Consider the following 20,465-nt stretch of genomic DNA (forward strand, 5'->3'; position numbering starts at 1 on the left):
GGGCATGGTATGGTATATAGGATGTGATCCTCAAATCTATCTTTTCAGCACAAGGACAAACTCTGAATGCCAAAAGGCTGTCCCTAATAGGAGTTGCTGTCCCTAGACATGGCTCTCTCTGCTGGACAGATCTTGGGAACTCATATGTTTTCTTTTTCTGACCTATTCCCAATAAAGGGCCTTAAAACAGTTCCAGCCTCCATGTAAAATGTTCTGTAACACAAGACTGGGACTGGAGTAGACTTGATAGCAAAGTTTTGGAACTTGACAAATGAGCTTCAGTAGAATCATTTTCTGTTCCTCTCAAGGGCACACATCCATCGCATGGGACAATGACACAGCTCATACTTTTCTGAGATCATGAGAGCAAACATTTATTATATTGTGCAGAACCCTTAAATAGGTGCTTTACATTGGTTGACAGTTTCTCACAAAGATCTTTAAAAGTTAGGTGCAGTTTAAAATCCAATTTTTATTTTATGAGAAGAAACAAAAATAAATCCATCATTACACACCTTGTAAGAGAATAGACAGGATTTAAATTCAAATACTCTGAACATAAAATGTTCACTCTTGGTACATATATTACATTTGTTCCCTCCCCCTAAACTCTCTGGACAACCTGCTGTATGTTGGGCAACAAATAGATATACACTAAAATACTATTTAGTTGTGGAATGATTATGGATTGTCCTAGAGTCATGGTTAATGTCTCTTCAAGTTAGGGTTAAAGGAAAATGTGGAAAAATGGGAGGGTAGAGGTATTATACTAATACTTTTCTGTTGATAGGAGGATTTAGATACCTTTTGCTGATAATATAGGAAAGAGTAACTGAGTAAATAAGCTTCTCTTCTAACCCAAGAATCAATAAATGTTCTACAGAAGGGAGACAGCAAGGAAGAGAAGGTCTTAATGGAGCAGTGAACTCAGGTGCAGGAGATGAGCCCCAGGACAAGGGTCGCTACACAGAAGTGAGTGAGGGAAGGAGAATGTTCAGGAGCTCGGTGGGCACAGTTTCATGGGAACTGGGCAGTTCCAAGGATTGAAATAGGGATAAACGGTCTGAGAAAAGTGACATTTAGAGAACTTGTAGATGAGTGACCCATGGTTTGTGACATTAAAAAATGAGACAGTCCTTGCTTCATAGTCTAGGAAAACCCCTACTCGGTGGGGAGGAACAGCCATGGAAAGAGTCAAGACCTTGGGATCAGAGGTGGAAGAGTCCTCAAAGGCATTGTACTCAGATGCATTCTGTAACCCTACAACCCAGTAGCCATTTTCAGGTCTGAATCTGGAGTAAGCATTTGGATAATTTGTCTGGGGGTTAAAAACAAACCCAGAGCTTTTCTTTCTATTGAGATTGCTTGTTTTACTGTATACCCCCAGAATCCAGGCAATTTTCCCAGACACGTCAACTTCCCAGTAACATTTCCCAGAAGAGAAATTTTGGCTGCCCCATACATCAAAAGCAGAAAAGTTACATGGGTATACATTCCTAAACATAATATCATTCCCAACAGTCACTTGTCTCTGATCCTCAGAAAAGACAACATTCGAAACATCATTGAATGGATTCAGCGTCAAGTCCACTGTAGGAAAAATTACATAGTCAGGTGAATTAAACATGGCATGTGTCTTGTGACATTTTGAGGAGGAATATGGGAATTGACTGGGAGGAACATGAGTTAATGGGTCAGTGAGGAGTAGATCAGTTAAGAACTGTTGTCTGTATGTCTGGGTGGAACACATGTAATTGAGATCATGGGACCTAAGAGTAAGCACAACTTCTGAAATGGGATCAGAACATGATGATTTGAAGGACCTGTAATTTCTTACCCCAGTAGCTTTGAACTTCTGCCAGCTCTGAAATGACAAAAGTTTCAATGATGATGTTAGAAGCAAAGGAGGAAACTCTGATAACCTGCCCTTTCTCTTGAGTGGGTGGGGAAGCCTCTCAGGCTGTCAACTGGGGAAGGAGGACACCTGGCCATTCCCATATATATGTGTCCACATCTTCAGCACATGGTCTCTATGTCTTCTTGTGAGGCCTACCTCCTCTCTTTTATCCTCATATAGAAACAACATCCATTCCTCCACGTGCTCTGGTACTGTAAGAATCTCACACACCCTTCCTCTGGCTTTCCTCACCTTTAAACACTTGCAGCATCCCATTCAGATCTGGAAATCGGAATGTACTTAGTTTCTTGGAAACAATTTTTGGCTTCTTCAAGGTCCAGATCTCGCTCCTAGATAAGACAAAAATTGATCCCTCACACTTCTTACCTTTTGTCTCTCCAAGACCACTGTCTTTCTCACCTTTCATTCCATTGATGCCTTCTCACTTGAATCCTCTTCAATGAAGAGCCTAAGGGAGGGACAGATGAAAGCCCTGACACTGCAACCAGAAGTGTCTTCACGTCTACCTTTCTATCTACCCTCTGTGTGACCTTGGGAAGAACTTATTCTCAAGAAGCTCATGTTCATCCTACCAAAATGAAATAATAATAATAATAATAATAATAACCTCATGCTCTCCATTTCTTAAAATAATACACTATTAGATGTATTGGTGGTACCTTTAAAAGTTGTTTGGTGCCTCTAATAAAAAGTTTTTCACATATGGAGGAGTCACTGCCATCTCAGTGGTTCCGCCAGGAAGAGGCTAGAGATGAAGGTCCCCAAGCAGACGCTTAGTGGAGAGACTCTAAAACCTGGCTACTGAGAGCTTTAGGTTATTAAGTGGGGGGCTTCTGTATTGAAAGTCTGAAGTGTTTTCTAAATCTATTAACCCAATACAGATGCTGAGCATAACATACAATGTTACAGTCTCTGGGGAATCATTACAAATATTTGAGAAAGGAGAAGTTAATACATCAAAATTAATAATGGTCTGAATTTCATGTGCTTGATGCTGCCAAGTGTGTATGCAACTTTAGTCAAAGAAAGACACCTTTCCTACAAGTTGCTAATATGTGTAAACAAAAAGAGATTTATTATTGACACCAGGACTAAAGCCATTATTCCCTGAGACTTGTATCTTTCTTCCTTCCTTTCTTTGTTTCTTTCTTTCTTTCTCTCCAAAAAACATCACCTAGAAAGACCTGTTTCTTCTATTATTAGAGTGAAAAAGAAATATAAAGAAACCATCTTTGTGGAAAATTTGGGGGCCTAGCAGAGAAAGAGGAAAAGATCCTTCCTGTGATAAGACAGGCACCTATTAAGTGTAGAAGCAAGAGACTAAGGTTTGACTAAAATGAGTGAAGTCATGGAATTCTGATACTGTAACCTCTTATTTCTTTCTTTTATAAAATCATTTTTAAATTTTTTAATTACAGTTCACATACAATATTATATTAGTTTTGGTGTACATCCCAGTAATTAGACATTATCAAACTTATTAAGTGATCATCCCCCCAAAATATCATACACATATGACACCATACGGAGTTATTAGAATACTATTGAATATATCCCCTGCCTATACTATACTTTACAGCCCCATGACTATTCTTTAACTACTAATTTGTATTTCTAAATACCTTCAGATTTTCACCAGTCCCCCCATCCTCCTTCTCATCTGGCAACTGTCAAAATGTTCTGTGTATCTAAGTGTGTTTCTGTTGTGCTTGTTTGTTTATTTTGATATTTAGATTCAATTGTTGATAGATATGCATTTATTGACATTTTATTGTTCATATTTTTTAACCTTTCTTTTTATTTCTTCTTCTTAAACAAGACTCTTTAACATTACATGTAGTACTAGTTTGATGACTATGAATGCATTTAGCTGTCTCTTGTCTGGGAAGCACTTTACCTGTCCTTCAATTCTAAATAACTTTGCTGGGTAGAGTAATCTTGGCTGTAGGTCCTTGCTTTCCATCGCTTTGAATATTTCATGGCACTCCCTTTTGGCTTGCAAAGTTTCTGTTGAGAAATCAGCTGACAGTCTTACGGGAACCCCCTTATAGGTAACTAACTGCTTTTCTCTTGTTGCTTTTAAGATTCTCATTTTGTCTTTAATCTTTGGCATTTTTTAAATTTAATATATTTTTTATTATTGACAGTTTTACAGATGTCCCCCATTTTTGCACACTTTATCCCCTCTCTACCCATTGCAGACTTTCCCCACACTATTGTATGTGTCCATGGGCTATACATATAAGTATGTAAGTTATTTGGTTTATCTCTTCTTGTCTCCCCTTCTCCCCCCTGAGATATGTCAATGTGGTCCAAGTCTCCATGCCTTGGTTCTTATTTTGATGGTCAATTCATTTTGTTCCTTAGATTTCACAAATAAGTGCTATCATATGATATTTGTCTTGCTCTTATTAGCTTATTTCACTTAGCATATAATAGTTTCCAGGTGGCATTTTAATTAAGATATGTCTTGGTATAGGCTTCTTTGGATTCATCTTGTTTGGGACTCTTATTTCTAATACTTCTATTATCCCTAACTCTGTGACCTCCCACCACCCAAATTTCATACCATTACAAAGTTTCACCTGTCATCAGCAGGTGAAATAATGTAATACCCAAGTTTCCCACATCTATGATTGTTTAAAATTATGATTTATTCAAGATTACTCTTATAGTTATAATTCTTTCATCACACAAAAAGGATTATGCCTGGTCTCACATACACATACCTTCTTATGGCGTTAATCATATCCTGGGGAGAAGAGAAAAAAAAACATAAATCAAGAGTAAGGTTGACATATTTAGAAAATTAAAATGGCTAGTTAAAATTTAATTTGAAAATATCACAAATATGTTTTAGTGAAAACATGAGCTCTACAATATTTAAGATACTCTTCTACTAAAAAATAATGTGTTGCTTATCTGAAATTCAAATTTAACTACACATTCCTTATTTTGGCAACCCTCAAATGAATGATAAGCCCTCCTACCTATATAAAGTTTTACTCACCTTCTTCCTCATACTCTAACACCCCCTAATATGTCTTGAATAAATAGATGGTCAGAATAAATATATGGGGGGGGGGGAGATTGAAGAGAAAAGACCCAAAATAACCATCCTAGAGGATTCATGTGAAGATGTTAGAATGGTGTTTCCAAGATCTAGAGATGGAATATATTTAAAAGGCAGAGATGGGAGCAGAGGAGGCCAGGAGTGCAGCCACACCAACACCCAGACCGGCCTACACACCACCCTAGTCCTGTGCAAGGGGCCACTTGCCAGCTACAATTTGTGTGGGACCACCACTGAGCCCTGGCAATGAGTGGTGCAGTAGCACACTGCAGGCTTCCAGATGTATGCAGTGAGCACTCGCCATAGAGACCTCCCAAACCATGCCTCCTTGCTGGTGTTCCCTGACCCCACACTGTGAGTGCAAGCCAGGGGAACCCTGCACCCCAGCCCCACTTAGTCCCCAGGTTTTCACTGCTGTTGCAACCCAGAGCCACCAGGCATGTGCCCTGCCTGGGCCCCAGGACCATGATGCTGGGGCAACATGGAGACACCTGGCATGCCAAGCCTTGGGTCACAGGAGCACCTTGTCAGAGCGAGCTGGAACCACCTGGCACCCCATCCAGGCCCCAGAACTGCACTGCAAGTGAGCTGCCAGAGGAACTAGGGCACCACCCTGCCACTGTTGCTAGGTCTGCACAGTGAACTGCATGCCATAGGGATCTGGATCCTCACAGAGAGTCGCACACAAGAGGAACTGTGCATATACCCCTGCTCACCTCAAGCATCTGCAGCAGACAGCAGAGGGACCAGATCTATGGGAGAAGGGAGTACAACTCAAAGCAAAGACAATAAAGGTGTAAGACTCATGGCAGATCCATTCTCTGAGCTAAGGAGTCCCAGACTATTTTTTTTTTTTAAGAATATATAGGATTTTCTTTTTTTTTTAATATATTTTATTGATTTTTTACAGAGAGAAAGGGAGAGAGAGAGAGAGTTAGAAACATCGATGAGAGAGAAACATCGATCAGCTGCCTCCTGCACATCTCCTACTGGGGATGTGCCCGCAACCAAGGTACATGCCCTTGACCGGAATTGAACCTGGGACCTTTCAGTCAGCAGGCCGACGCTCTATCCACTGAGCCAAACTGGTTTCGGCGAGTCCCAGACTATTGAACTGCTAGGGGCTTCAACCTCTCAGACCCCAAGCAGGGTGCCCAGGGCCAGAAAGAGACAGCAAAGTGGGGAGACAAAGATACAATCCCCAAAGGAAAGAAAAGGTGGAATCTCCAGAAAAAGAAATAAATGAAATGGAAGCCAGCAATACGTCATGGAAAGAATTCAGATTAATGATTATAAGGATGCTCAACTGTCTGGATGAGAAATTCATCAACGTTTGTAAGAATTAAGAAGAAATGAAGAATGACATATCTGCAATAAGAACACAATGGAAGGCTTCAACAGTAGACCAGCAGAAGTAGAGGACTCAATCAGTGAGTTAGAAGCCAAGGTCAATAAAAACACCCAATCTGAACAGCAATTGGAAAAAAATAAAAAAGCAGGAGAGATGAAGGGAGCTTTGGGACAACATGAAACAAAGCAAACTCTGCATAATAGGGGTGTCAGAAGGACAAGAATCAGAACAAGGAATAGAAAACCTATTGGAAGAAATAATGACAGAAAATTTCCCTGACTTGTGGAAGAAAAAAGTCACACAAGCACAGAGTCCCAAACAAGATGAACCCAAAAAGACCCACACCAAGACACAATGTAATTACAATGGCAAATGTTAATGACAATGAAAGCATCTTAAGGGCTGCAAGAGAGAGACAGAAAGTTACCTACAATGGATCTCCCACTAGACCATCAAATGATTTCTCAACAGAAACACATCAGGCCATAAGGGAATGGAATGAGGTATACAAAGTGATGCAAAACAAGGGACTGAATCCAAGAATACTCTATCCAGCAAAGCTATTATTCAAAATTGGAGGTGAAATTAGGATCTTCACAGGCAAGAAAAGGCTAAGGAAGTTTATTATCACCAAGCCAGCAACGCAATAAATGCTAAAGAGACTGTTGTAAAAAGAAGAAATATAAAGGTAAGAAGGAATACAGGCATAAAGAATTAAAAAATGGCAATAAACAAGCACCTATCAATGATAACCTTAAATGTAAATGGATTAAATTCCCCAATTAAAAGACATGGGGTATCTTAATATATAAGAAAAAATAGCCCATATTTATATACTGTCTACAAGAGACTCACTGCAGAATAAAGGACTCACACAGACAGAAAGTGAACAGAGGAAAAATCTTTCAGGCAAATGGAAAAAAATAATCTGGGGTAGCAATACTTATATCTGACAAAATAGACCTCAAAGTGGAGGCCATAACAAGAAATAAGGAAGGCTATTTCATAATACTAAAGAGATCGATTCAACAAGAGGATATAATTCTGGTAAACATTTATGCACTTAATACAGGAGCACCCAAATACATAAAAATACTTCTAGAAGATATCAAGGGAGAGATCTACAGCAATACAATCATAGTAGAGGACTTGAATACCATATATACATCACTGAACAAATCTTTTAGACAAAAGTCAACAAAGAAACAGCAATTGTAAACAACTCACTAGATCAGGTGGAACTAACTGATATCTTCAGAACATTTCACCACAAAGCCATGTAATATACATTCTTCTCAAGTGCACATGGGCCATTTTCAAAGATAAACCACATATTAGGACACAGGAGAAGTCTCTACAAATTCAAGAAGATTGAAATCATATCAAGCATTTTCTCAGTTCACAATGGCATAAAATTAGAAATAAACTACAGTAAAAACAATAAAAAACAATCAAACACTTGGAGCCTATATAGCATTCTATTAAACAATGATTGGTTACCAAAGAGATCAAAGAAGCAATCCTGAGAAAAAAGAACAAAGTTGGAAGGATAACAATACCAGACATCAAGTTATATTACAAAGCCACTGTTCTCAAAACAGCCTGGTACTGGCACAAGAGCAGACATATAGGCCAATGAAACAAAACAGAGAAACCAGAAATTGACCCAAACCATTATGCTCAATTAATATTTGACAAAGGAGGCAAGAGCATACAATGGAGTCAAGGCAGTCTCTTCAATAAATGGTGTTGGGAAAATTGGACAGACACATGCAAAAAAATAAAAGTTGACCACCAACTTACACCATATAAAAAAATAAACTGAAAGTGGATAAATGACTTAAATGTAAGATGGGAAAGCATAAAAATCTTAAAAGAATCCATAGACAGCAAAATATCAGAGATATCTCATAGCAATGTTTACTGATACATCTCCTAGGACAATGGAAACTAAGAAGAAAATAAATTAGACTACCTCAAAATAAAAAGCTTCTGCACAGCAAAAGAAACTATCATCAAAATAACAAGAGAGCCCGTTGCATGGGAGAACATTTTTGCCAATGTTACATCTGATAAGGGTTTAATCTCTAAGATTTATAGGGAAGTCATACCACATAACAAAAGGAAGATAAATAATCCAATTTAAAACAAAATGGGTAAAGGACCTAAATTGACACTTCTCTAAAGTGAATGTACAGAAGGTCAAAGGCATATAAAAAAATACCCAACCCTAGCCGGTTTGGCTCAGTGGATAGAGCATCGGCCTGCGGACTCAAGGGTCCCAGGTTCGATTCTGGTCAAGGGCATGTACCTTGTTTGCGGGCACATCCCCAGTAGGGGGTGTGCAGGAGGCAGCTGATCGATGTTCCTCTCTCATCGATGTTTCTGACTCTCTATCCCTCTCCCTTCCTCTCTGTAAAAAAATCAATAAAATATATATATATTTTAAAAAAGCCCAAAGTCACTAATCAAAACAACAATGAGGTACCACCTCACACTTGTCAGAATGGCTATCATCAACAAATCAACAAACTACAAGTGCTGGGGAAGATGTGGAGAAAAAGGAACCCTCCTGGTGGGAATGCAGACTGGTGCAGCCTATGCAGAAAACAGTATTGAGCTTTCTCAAAAAATTAAAAATGGAACTCCCATTTGACCCAGTGATCCCATTTCTAGGAACATATCCCAAGAAATCAGAAACACCAATCAGAAAGAATATATGTATCCCTATATTCATAGCTGTGCTATTTACAACAGCTAAGATTTGGAAACAGATTAAGTGCCCATCAGCAGATGAGTGGATTAAAAATCTGTGGTACTTCTATACATTGGAATACTACACTGCTGTAAAAAAGAAAGAACTCTTACTATTTGCAACAGCATGGATGGACCTGGAGAGCATTATGCTACGTGAAATAAGCCAGTCAGAGAAAAATAAGTATCACATGATTTCACTCATTTGTGAAATATAATGAACAACATAAACTGATGAATAAAAATAAATCCAGCCCTAACCGATTTGGCTCAGTGGATAGAGCATCGGCCTGTGAACTGAAGGGTCCCAGGTTCGATTCTGGTCAAGGGCATGTACCTTGGTTGCGGGCACATCCCCAGTAGGGGATGTGCAGAAGGCAGCTGATCAATGTTTCTCTCCCATTGATGTTTCTAACTCTCTATCCCTCTCCCTTCCTCTCTGTAAAAAAAATCAGTAAAATATATTTAAAATAAATACATAAATCCAGAAACATAGAATCATTGAACAGACCATCACACCTCAGAGGGAAGGCAGGGAAGGGTGGGCGGGGGGTGGTGGGGGGAAGATCAACCAAAGAACTTGCATGCATTTAAGCATAACTAATGGACACAGACAGTGGGGTGTGAAGGCCTAGGCTTGGGGGGTCGGGGGAGGCTGGGAGAGAACAATGGGGAAAAAGGGGACATATGTAATAATTTCAACAATAAATAATTAAATAAAAAATAAAAAGCAGGAAGGAGGCCTACTATTTCTTTAAAAATATTCATGAGAACACCCCCTTAATTCATTATGATTTTATGTATTCTAGTGACAAAGGGAAATCTATTTTGTAGACATCATTCCACCCTCTGCAGAATCAAAGATGAATAATTAATAATTCCATTTCTTAGAATGGGTATTTTATTTTGTTCTAGGAACAAGCAAACTAGCACATCAAGCAAATGTTTTTTTCTCCGGCCTCCCTCTACTCACTCTATGTACATTCTATGCACTACCCCAAAGGAATCTCATCAATGTGTAAGTGTGAAATAAGCCACAGAAACCAGCAGCAGAGAAAGTCTAAAATGTAATTGACTGATTCCCAGATATTTACGTTCCATATTCAAGAATGGTGTTAATATCCACTTCATCACTGTCTTAAAAAGTATATCTTGCCGAAACCGGTTTGGCTCAGTGGATAGAACGTCCGCCTGAGGACTGAAAGGTCCCAGGTTCGATTCCGGTCAAGGGCATGTACCTGGGTTGCGGGCATATACCCAGTAGGAGATGTGCAGGAGGCAGCTGATCGATGTTTCTCTCCCATCGATGTTTCTAACTCTCTATCTCTCTCCCTTCCTCTCTGTAAAAAATCAATAAAACATATATTTTTAAAAAAAAGTATATCTTACCCTGAATTCCAATATTGTATAAGCCAATCCAGTCCATATGCTAAGCCTCTTTTAGCCATCTTCTCTTCCCCATCATAATATTATTTGCCTTATTTCTTTGAACATAAATTCACCAACATATTTGGTTTCCCCCTTTAGTCTAAACTCTTTCATATCAGCAAAGCCTTGGCCTATAGTTGGCTATACTCCCTCAAAAAAATTTTACTGTCTGTATTGTTTTTCATTGTTATTGTTTATAACAAAAGCCCAGCTAAAATTGGCTTAAATTTAAAAGAAAAAAAGAGAAACTCAGGGGGCAAGCAGAACTTTTGCATTAGCTAGATTTCTAGGAAAAATCTTGTTATCAGGATCAGTTCTTTCTTCTCAAAATTCTATTTTCTACTTGCTTATATGAACTTTCCCTTCATTCTCTATCTGGTATCAACTTGAACATCCTGGTTTAAATGATAATCCCTAATATATCACCTAGAGGGAAAGAGAACTTTTCTTCCTAGTCATTACAATAAAATTCTAAGGCATACAAATCATTGCCCTGAATGGGTCAGGTGCATGTCTTAAAATAATCACTGCATCTTTGGTAAACCTATAGAAAGTAAATATGCTGATTTACCTAGAACTGAAAAACATATACATCCTTGGTGCTAGTACTACTGATTGTATCAACTCTAACCAACTACATGAACTGGAATTACTCAAAAAGTAATTCAACAGGTGGTTACCCCCCCCCCAAAAAAAAAATAATAATTGAATGTCATTGGACAAACAACTGTCCCATACTGTCCATTTCTTAGCTGACTGCCATTTCCTCACTCTATAAAAATCACATCAGGCTTTTAATAAAAATTGAAAATATACACAACAATTTTAACAGAAAATTCGATGGACCTAGGACAATGTTTCTGGCCCAGGTAATTGCAATGGAGTCTGCCTTGTGGTTTGTTGTGGATGAGCAGCATCTCTGGTTTCTACCCACTAGATGGCAGTAGAATTCTCCCAATCTCTGGGACAGAAGCGCTTTAGTCTCCTTAGAGATCTAATAACATAAAATAGAATTGTTTTGAAATGGAATTGAATAGAATGTTTTGAAATGGAACTCAATAGAATTGTTTCACTATTTTTCAAACAATTTTCTTTTTGCGGGGGGCGGGGGGAGAGTTAGAAAATTACCCTATCCAATTTCAAATTTTTCTATGAAGCCACAGTAAAAAACATTTAGAATATCAGTGCAAAAATATAGACATTCATATAAAAGATAATCCAAAAATATAATAGAGAAAGTTGACCTTTCACAAAGGTGCCAAAATAATTCCCTGGAAGAAGGGAGAAATTTTTTTCAAAAATGTTGAACTTATTTGTGCACAGTTTAACAATTCAATATACTTACTAAAAATCTTTGAGTTGTATACTTAGAGAGGGTAGATTTTTTTAAATGTAATTTATACTTCAAAAATAAGTTTTTTGAGGAAGAAGTAAAGATCCAGCAGATGGAAATTGGTTACTTTAGTATTGGAACCAAAGTTAAGAAATTCTTGTTCAGCTAGCAAAAAAGAATGGCAAGAAGTCAAGCAGAGAAAATCTGAAATTTCCTCAATTTCCCAATATGTTTCATAGCTAAGATTAGTCCTGCAGCTAATTCCATGGGAAAGAATAACATTAATACCAGGTACAATCCCTTTATCAAATTGCTATATTTACCCCACCCTTTTCTAGCCAGCACAAAGGCACACACATACCTACATACACACGCACAAGCACACACACACAATCATATATTCTCAGCCCTCACACAGGTATCACATTTCCTACCCCTTAACAAAACAACAAAACCTAACATAAGGAGAGATATGAGTTGCTTGACTAAGCTTAGTGAAGAAATGCCTTATAAATGCTACACGATAATAGAATACAATAAGAAATTCTCTCTCAAACTTTTGCACAGCACTTTATAAAATAATAATGTGAGTTTCCCTTGTCATTTGTACATTGAATTTTCCCAATGACTCATGAAATGAATGACAGAGAAGGAGCACTGAGGGGTCAAAGGAACCTTTCAATGAGGAAGAAAGTGCAGGGACCCAGAGGGGAAGGAAACCTAATCTCTGTAATTCCCCCAAATCTCATATATAGGATCTCCATCCCAAGTCCTACCTGCAGCTTGTCCATTGATGATTCACACATATGACGCTGGAGATCTGAGATGAGCTCTCTTGTGTACTGCCTCTGCTGGACCACCTGGTCTTTAGCCACTGCCAAGTTATCCAGCACATGCACTTCATTGTCATCCAGCTTTTGCAGCTCCCTTTTCTCTTCTTTGTCCAGGACGTCTCTCATTTCCTCAAAACCTTCTAGAATCCTCTCTCTCTCAGTCTGCATACGATTCTTTAGGGATGAGAAGAAAAAGAGGCAGTCAGAATGCCTAGCTGAGGACCTACTTTTCATGGGCCTTGGAAAGCCAATACAATATTTTCCTCAGGCACTTAGAAGGTAAAAGGAAGTGAGCCATTCCTGAAAAGGGCATTTTTTTCCCTACTATTTTCCTTGAGCTGTTCCCAAAGCAATTCATTCAAGTCTGCTTTCTCATGACCCACCAGGAAATACATGTGCTACCTGGATGAGGCCTGGATAACAATACCACACTTTATATGGAACTCCTCCACTCACATCTCCAAAATAGGGAATCCTGGGCCATCCCTTAACATTTCTTCTGGAAGTATCAGAACCTCAAACTTGATTATAGAAATGGGACATGGCTGCATGAATCACTTTCCCATTGGTCCTCTCTATGTCTTTGCCTCCAAATAGTTGCTTTCACTTGGGAGTGTCTACTCTGTAATTCCCAGCCCTCTGAGGTAACAAGGAGCAAGAGGCCCATTTTGATGTTTCAGAACTGCCTCAGGAATAATGTCTTTTTACCTTCCAGGTATCTCTCTCTTCATTGATGACAGCTTCCAACCTCTCAGCTTCCTGCTCCTCCTTCATCAGCCTGTCCACAGCCACCTGCAGTTTCTCCTGTGAGAAAGGAACTACCAAAGTCAAGCTATGAGCTTCCTCAGCACCTGAATAGCGGATAAATGGAGAAATCAGGCTCATCTCATAAGAGACCAGAATTTCAGAACTGAAGCTAGCAATTAGAACTGAGAATGCAGACAGAAATCTGAGGAAGCATGTGTGTTCTTTATCCCAGAGTGATGCAAGTTTCCATCTCTGTATCAAGTAGTTTGGATTTCTCTTTTCCTAAAGAAAGAATGGATCCTGCAGCAAGCAAAGTACTTTTTTCCTCAAGAACCCTCTTCCCAGATCTAACCAACCATGTTCCTAAAAATCCCATCTGTTCATGAGGGCAATCAGAACTTATCTTGAGAAGTAACTCTCACTCATACAACTTCTCTTTGATATGCATATTATTGAAGAAAATGAATGAATGCACAACAATGTCCCTCAGGCCTCAGAAGCTAAGCCAAGGATATCAAAGAGAATGTAGCACTCAGTTCTATGATGACAAGGGAAAGAAATAGGATTAAGCAGTAAAGATTTCACTTCGGATAACATTCTGTCCAATGTTTCCACACTCTGGGGCCTACCTGACATTCCTTGACCACCTCCTCCAAGAGGGATATTTGGTGACCTGGATGCTCCTGGACACAATGGCTGCAAATGGCCTTCCCATCCTCCTTACAGAAGAGATGGCAATTTTCCCCATGTTGCTCACAGAGACCCTGTTGCTCACAGAGACCATGTTGCTCACAGAGACCATGTTGCTCATAAAGACCATGTTGCTCACAGAGATCACTCCTCTGCTGCTGGTGTGACCACATGTTGACTTCTCTGATTTTCTTCACTATGTTGTCCAACTCCTTATTAGGCATGAGGTGCCAAGGGTCGTATGTGCTCTGGCACACAGGACAGCGACACTGCCCTCCAAAGAAGCTCTCTGACTCATTTGCAGCGATGCAGAGCTGGCAGAAGTTGTGGCCACAGTGCAGGCTCATGGGTTCTGTCAGGAGCTGCTGGCAGATACGGCAGATCACCTCCTCGTTTATGCTCCCTTGTGATGAAAAATCCATTGCCACGCTCTCCTGCTTCTTCCTGTCCTGACTCCAGAGGCTCTTCTTGCTCACAGACTCCTGCAAGACTGGGAATATTGAAGGGGGCAGGATAAGAAAAGCAGGAATAGAAAGGATACTGATTGTGCAAACATTTAGAACAGAACAAAACTTTAATATTCAGTAAGAAAGGAAAAGAGACAGAGAAGAAGAGTAGTCAGTGACAGAATGAAAAAGTCCCTTTGTAATAATTTCAAACACTTTATCTTAGTTTATGTCACATAACAAATTTCATCCCATCAAGGCAATGATTGCTATTTTCTCTTCTTCTACTGAATAGAGAACAACTTGAGGCCCTTCCTACCAAGAGCTTTATGTTAACCATCCATTATTCTTGTCTATTACTTCTCACCTGCAAACACATCCTACAGGTTAGATACAGTAACCCCACTGCAGCCCCCTGGCCTTTTACACTTGCATGACTTACTTTATTTGAACAGTTTTATTGAGGTATATTTACATTGCTTGCATTCATTTTAAGAGTACAAAAGTTTCTACTACATTTATTAAACAGAATAACTATCACCACAATCTAATTTTAGAACATTTCTATTGCTTGAAAACAAGCTTAATGCCATTAGCAGTCACCCTTATTCTGACCCCGAGCCTTAGGCTACCATTAATCTCCCTTGTGTTTTTACAAATTTACTTTTTCTGATTAATTCATAACAGAAAAAATATAATATACTAGAGGCCCAGTGCACAAAATTTGTGCACGGGGGGTGGGGAGTATCCCTCAGCCCAGCCTGCGCCCTCTCGCAATCCAGGACCCCTCTGGTAGGGTCCTTAGGCCTGGATGGCAATCAGGGCCTATTAGGGCTTTCCTTCCCCTGGCTGCCAGCAGACGGCCCATGCCTACCACTGCCACTGCCTGCCATCTGTGCTGCATTGCCCCCCCCTGTCCCCCACCACTGGTCACCTCCCTTTGCAGGTGACAGGTGTGGGGTGTGATCTTTTGGCTGGCCTGAAATTCCCTCTGTGGGGCGATCACTGGCCAGCCCTGCACACCCACCACAGCATCACTAGCTGGTGGCCTGGGCCTCCCTCTGTGGGCAATCAATCGCGGGGCCTCTAGATCGATTGCCCTGCAGAGGGAGGCCACCTGCTGCAGTGCTGCCAGCTGGATGGCCTGGGCCTCCCTCTATGGGGTAATCGATCACTGAGACCCCCATCGATCGCCCCGCGGAGGATGGCCTGGGCCTCCCTCTGCTGGGTGATCGTGGGGCAATCGGGGGGTCCCCTGGCCAATCGCATCACACCTGCCTTGGCTGGCCTAGTGCCAGTGCGTGTCATAGTGTGGTCATCCAGAAGGTCGTCTGGATGGACATTCTGCTGTCGGTCATTCGGTTGATTTGCATATTACGCTTTTATTATTGTAGATGATCCTTTGAGTCTGAATTCTCTCACTTCACAGGCAGTCATTGAGGTTCATCTCTCCTGCCTTTCTTTCCCATAATAAAAATAAAAACCCACTGCTGCCCTTCAGATTTTATACTTGCTTATCTCTGAATGGAATGATCTCCCTGATGTCAGCATGGCTCCTTCTTACGTTTTATTCTGTCTTCCACCTCACATGTCTCTTATCAGAATGACCTGCTCTAATTTATCTATTATAAACTGCCAATACTATTGCTTGCTGTACCCTTATATATTTTTCTTATTTTTACTACCTAGTGTATAACGTATTTCTTTTGTCCACTGATGTACTCAGTACCTATAAGAGTGCATCACACAAGAACAAGAACACAATGTTTGGTGAATATATAAAACTAGAAGTTCCCCATTCCCCATCTCTCCATAGATAGACATTTTTCTTATCAGCTTTCATCTTTATTCCCATTAATTAGAACTTCCCCAATACCTGAGAAGTGTTTACCTGCTAGCACTCCTGTCTCACACAGAGCCTTCCCATACCCTCCAACTCATTCCCCCAAAGACACCTTCAGAAACATCAAAGACATAATACAGAGGTCATTTCATCACTAACCACTTTATAACCAGTTATAATTTAGAAATCACTTTGGCCCTTTTATTTCTTATATATGTATTTTGATAAGAGTACTCCCTTCTTCGATTCAGAAGTACAAATTGGTAGCCACAAAATAGTCATGGAAATATAAAATTACAGCATAGGGCATATAGTCAAAAATATTTTAATAATTATGTATGATACAGGTGGGTACGATTAGGGGGAAAACACTTTTTTAATTTATATGATTGTCTAAACAAGGCTCCACCTCACAGGTTAGATGCTGTACACCAGAAAGTAATACAAAATGATATCGAATATCAACTGTAATTGAAAAATAATAAAGAAAGATAAATAAATTTAAAGAATAAAAAGAGTTCTTTTTCCTTCAAAATGTGAAAATAAAATAAATGACTTACAGAGGTCAAGGTCATTTTTAAAATAGGTAGAATTGTTGAGAAACATACTGCCCTCAATATTGCCATTGATTGTTCTCTCCACTACGGCACAGATTTAAAAAGACAAAAACAAATAGAGGGAGAGGTTGCAAGAAATAGATTATAACCAATATTATTGGGATGCACTGAGGTAACAGTGAAATGTGGCTCTCAGTGGAGAGAAAATTCCCTGTTCTTGAACCTCCAGAGAGACAAGTGACCACATGGGAGCTACAGAGATGGGCAGCAATCTGATCATCCATCCTCTCTCATCAGCTTTCCAAAGGACTGTACATTTATCAGGAAGGTTGTGAACACTTCCCAGAAGTTACCAAGACAAGAGTAAAAGAATCAGATCATGGGAAGGGGCAGCAGGTGTCATGTCTAGTATGAAAGGTGGCAAGAAAAAGCCCCTGAAACAGCCCACGAAGCAGGCCAAGGAGATGGATGAGGAAGATATGTCATTTGAGCAGAAGGAAAAAAGAGTATAAGAAACTTGAGGAAGTGAAAGCAAAGGCCAAGGAGAAGGGCCCCCAGGACACTTGCGTAATTAAGAAATCTGGCCAGAAATTAGCTGTTCCTTGTAACTGGGACAATGTTGATCCTAAATTCCATTCCTGTTTTAACATCTGTATTCTTTGTCGTAATGTCTGTTGCCACCTATAGCTAGATGAAGCTTGTTGTCTGCAAGTTTGCTGTACTTTTAAGAAAAAGCTTTTATTTAAAAAAAATAATGATAATTTAACAAAAGAGTAAGAGGACCAGTTTCAAGAGATCCCATCCTTTCCCACATGCATCCTGACAAGGGCTCTCACTCCGCTGGCCTCACCAGGGCTTTACGAAAAGGGAGAACAGAGCACCATCTCACAGGTTTCACTGGAGAATAGAAGGAAGAGATTTTCTGTCTGGAAAAAAAAGTATTCTGGATCACTTTGGCAAGGTAGAGAGTCAAAAATACAGACTAAGAAGAAAACTCAGCCTGGAGAAATAATAGTCCCTCCCAGAAATAAATAAGACTCTGCTCTTTTAAACCTCCCTTCTTTAAAAATCACTCTTCCCCCAGACGCAGTGTTTCTCTTTTCTGCCACCTCAGCAGAGACACCCACTAGCAGAGCAGCTTCAGAACCACCAGTCAGTCTGCTCCCTCAAGAAACTGCCCCACTTACTTTCAGGAGTCTTAACTCAGTGGAGATCAAGTGTAGGTCTGGTCAAGATTCACTCATCAATTCAGAAATGAGTTCTCCACAGAGGAGTGTCTCCACACAACAGGAGTGAGAAATGAAAGTTAAATTCATGGGAGTGGAAATGAAACTAAAAAAGAACAGAAACTTAAGAACAATAACAATGGGGCGCCACCATGTGGAACATTTGGGAAAGTTAATGCTTCAGTATGTTAGGACCTACACCAGCTTGGCCCTGAATCACTGTGTTTTTACCCCTTTCTCAGATTATTCTAGTAAGAATATTTGAATAAGAAGAATGTGAAATCCAATTACACATTCTGCAGCTTGCCTGAATACTCAAAATTTCAATTCAATTCTATACATACCAGTTAATTTATCCTATATTCATGTACTAAACTACTTACTATGGATAAAATCATCATCTACACAGTCTGAGTATCTGCACTTTGTAATGCAAAGTCTGATGGGGAAGATAATCAGTGATAGAGCTCAGTTCATTTGAGCTGAGAGGTAGCAGCTATTATCTATATACTAGGGGCCCAGTGAATGAATTCATGCACCTTGAAAGGAACTGTGGGCTGTGAGGCAGGGGTGAGCACAGAGGCAGGTCTCAGCCCATCCTCTGTGATCCCTGCTCAGCCCCTCCTGCTGCGGCCCCTGGTCCCCTGTCTGCCAACAGCCCCACTCCTGCTGCCGCCGCTCCTATGCACGAACAGTGCCGGCCCCACTCACACCCGCTGAGGGCGTGGAGCAACTGGGGCCAGCACTGTCAGCAGGTGCGAGTGGCGGCTGCTGCCCCAATCACCCCTTGGTTGTTTGGTTTTAAAACCCTAATATGCAAATACACCAAACAGCAGAACAACCAAACAACAAAACAACTGGTCACTATGATGTGTGCTGACCACCAGGGGGCACACGTGGAACATGGCAGGCATCAGCTGTGGCAGGATGGTGGAGCAGGTGAGCGAGGACACCAGACCAAGGCGGGGCGCCGGTCACTGTCATCGGGGCAAGCCTCTGGTGGTTACTGAAAATTCTTTGCTCCAGTGTGCCACGGTTCTGCCCAGGGCTCTCACCGCTGCAGACACCAGAGCTGCTTCCCTCACCAGCTGCCAGCACCCCGCGCTGGCCCTGATCACTCGGCGCTGTAGGCTGCAAGCAGTGGCTGCTGGCCCTGATCGCCCCTCAGGACTTCCCCACCTCCACTTGCTCTTGAGGGGCAATCAGGGCAGCAGCCGCTGCTCGCATTTACTGCGGGAGCTGGCCCCAATCATTCCATGCCATCAGCGGGTGCAAGTGGGGCCAGCTCCTTCAGCACATGGGAATGGTGGTGGCAGGATCGGGGCTTCCAGAAGGCAGGGAACTGGGGGCTGTGGCGGGTGGGGCTGGGCAGGGGCACGGAGGATGGGCCAAGACCCATCCCTGTGCCCACCCTGCCTCGCAGCCCACAGTTCCTTTCAAGGTGCACAAATTCATGCACTGGGCCTCTAGTTGTGAAATATAAAAATAAAATTTTAGAAAAGATTCAAAATTGAGAAAATTTTTCTACACCATTGAATCTTAGGGTTCCACCTGTTAATTACCAGTTTTCATTCTGACCTAGGCAGGCCAGATGAGGAAGCCTTCTAGTCATAATGTAATACATCTCTGTCAGTGACATGTTACACTAGGGGACAGAAAGAGCATGAAGGTTAACACATGGTGTTCTTCAAGTGGAGTCTTTTTTTGTGCAATACTCATACCTCCATAATCATACACTTTCCCCATTTCCTGGGGAAAACATTTGGTCCTTTTTACACCATCAATCAAAAGTAGAACTGAAAAAATATTTTTAAAAGTTAAAAAATAATAAATTAAAAGGAAGGTACAACTAAGGCATGTCATAGTACTATAATAAAAATAGAATAATAGTAAAATAAAATAAGTATAATTTTTTAAAAAGAACTGAAACATTTGTTTCCTCTACATGTGTTTGTACCCTGTTATTGATCATCTTTTTCTGAGAACATGTTTCTGATGCTGCAGTTACAAGTTGCTGGAAGCTCCAGACAAGGGTCCCTGACTGACAAGACTGCAGAGCTTGGCAGTCTTCACATAATAACTTATATGAGACAGGGAAGGTGACTGTAACATCAATAATTTTTCTAATTAAAGCACAGATATTTTGGTATTGGTTGTAACCCAGAGAAGATTAAGCAATCTTACCTTATAAACTCTTACTGATTTACATATATCTACTAGATGCCCAGTGCACGAAATTCGTGCACTCGGGGTGGAGGGTCCCTCA

The 20,465-nt window shown here is 40.5% G+C and overlaps 1 protein-coding gene across 3 annotated transcripts; it reads right to left on the reverse strand.

The window, feature by feature from the left end:
* Positions 1-452: 452 nt before the first annotated feature.
* Positions 453-18,290, reverse strand: LOC118664737 (E3 ubiquitin-protein ligase TRIM22-like). Of its 3 annotated transcripts, none has more exons than XM_036325201.1 (8): positions 18,161-18,290; positions 14,067-14,617; positions 13,399-13,494; positions 12,634-12,864; positions 4,648-4,670; positions 2,150-2,247; positions 1,838-1,864; positions 453-1,590 (listed from the first exon to the last, which is right to left on the reverse strand). In XM_036325201.1, the coding sequence occupies exons 2-8, from the start codon at positions 14,547-14,549 to the stop codon at positions 995-997; spliced, it is 1,554 nt and encodes a 517-aa protein (XP_036181094.1). In that variant the 5' UTR covers positions 14,550-14,617; positions 18,161-18,290; the 3' UTR covers positions 453-994. The 3 variants fall into 3 exon arrangements, with proteins under 3 accessions (XP_036181094.1, XP_036181096.1, XP_036181097.1); XM_036325203.1 differs by having other exon boundaries at positions 14,067-14,699; XM_036325204.1 differs by lacking the exon at positions 18,161-18,290 and having other exon boundaries at positions 13,399-13,541; positions 14,067-14,200.
* Between the last annotated feature and the right edge of the window lie 2,175 nt (positions 18,291-20,465).

Source organism: Myotis myotis, unplaced genomic scaffold, assembly GCF_014108235.1.
Source record: "Myotis myotis isolate mMyoMyo1 unplaced genomic scaffold, mMyoMyo1.p scaffold_m19_p_10, whole genome shotgun sequence".
In the NCBI taxonomy this organism is placed as follows: domain Eukaryota; kingdom Metazoa; phylum Chordata; class Mammalia; order Chiroptera; family Vespertilionidae; genus Myotis; species Myotis myotis.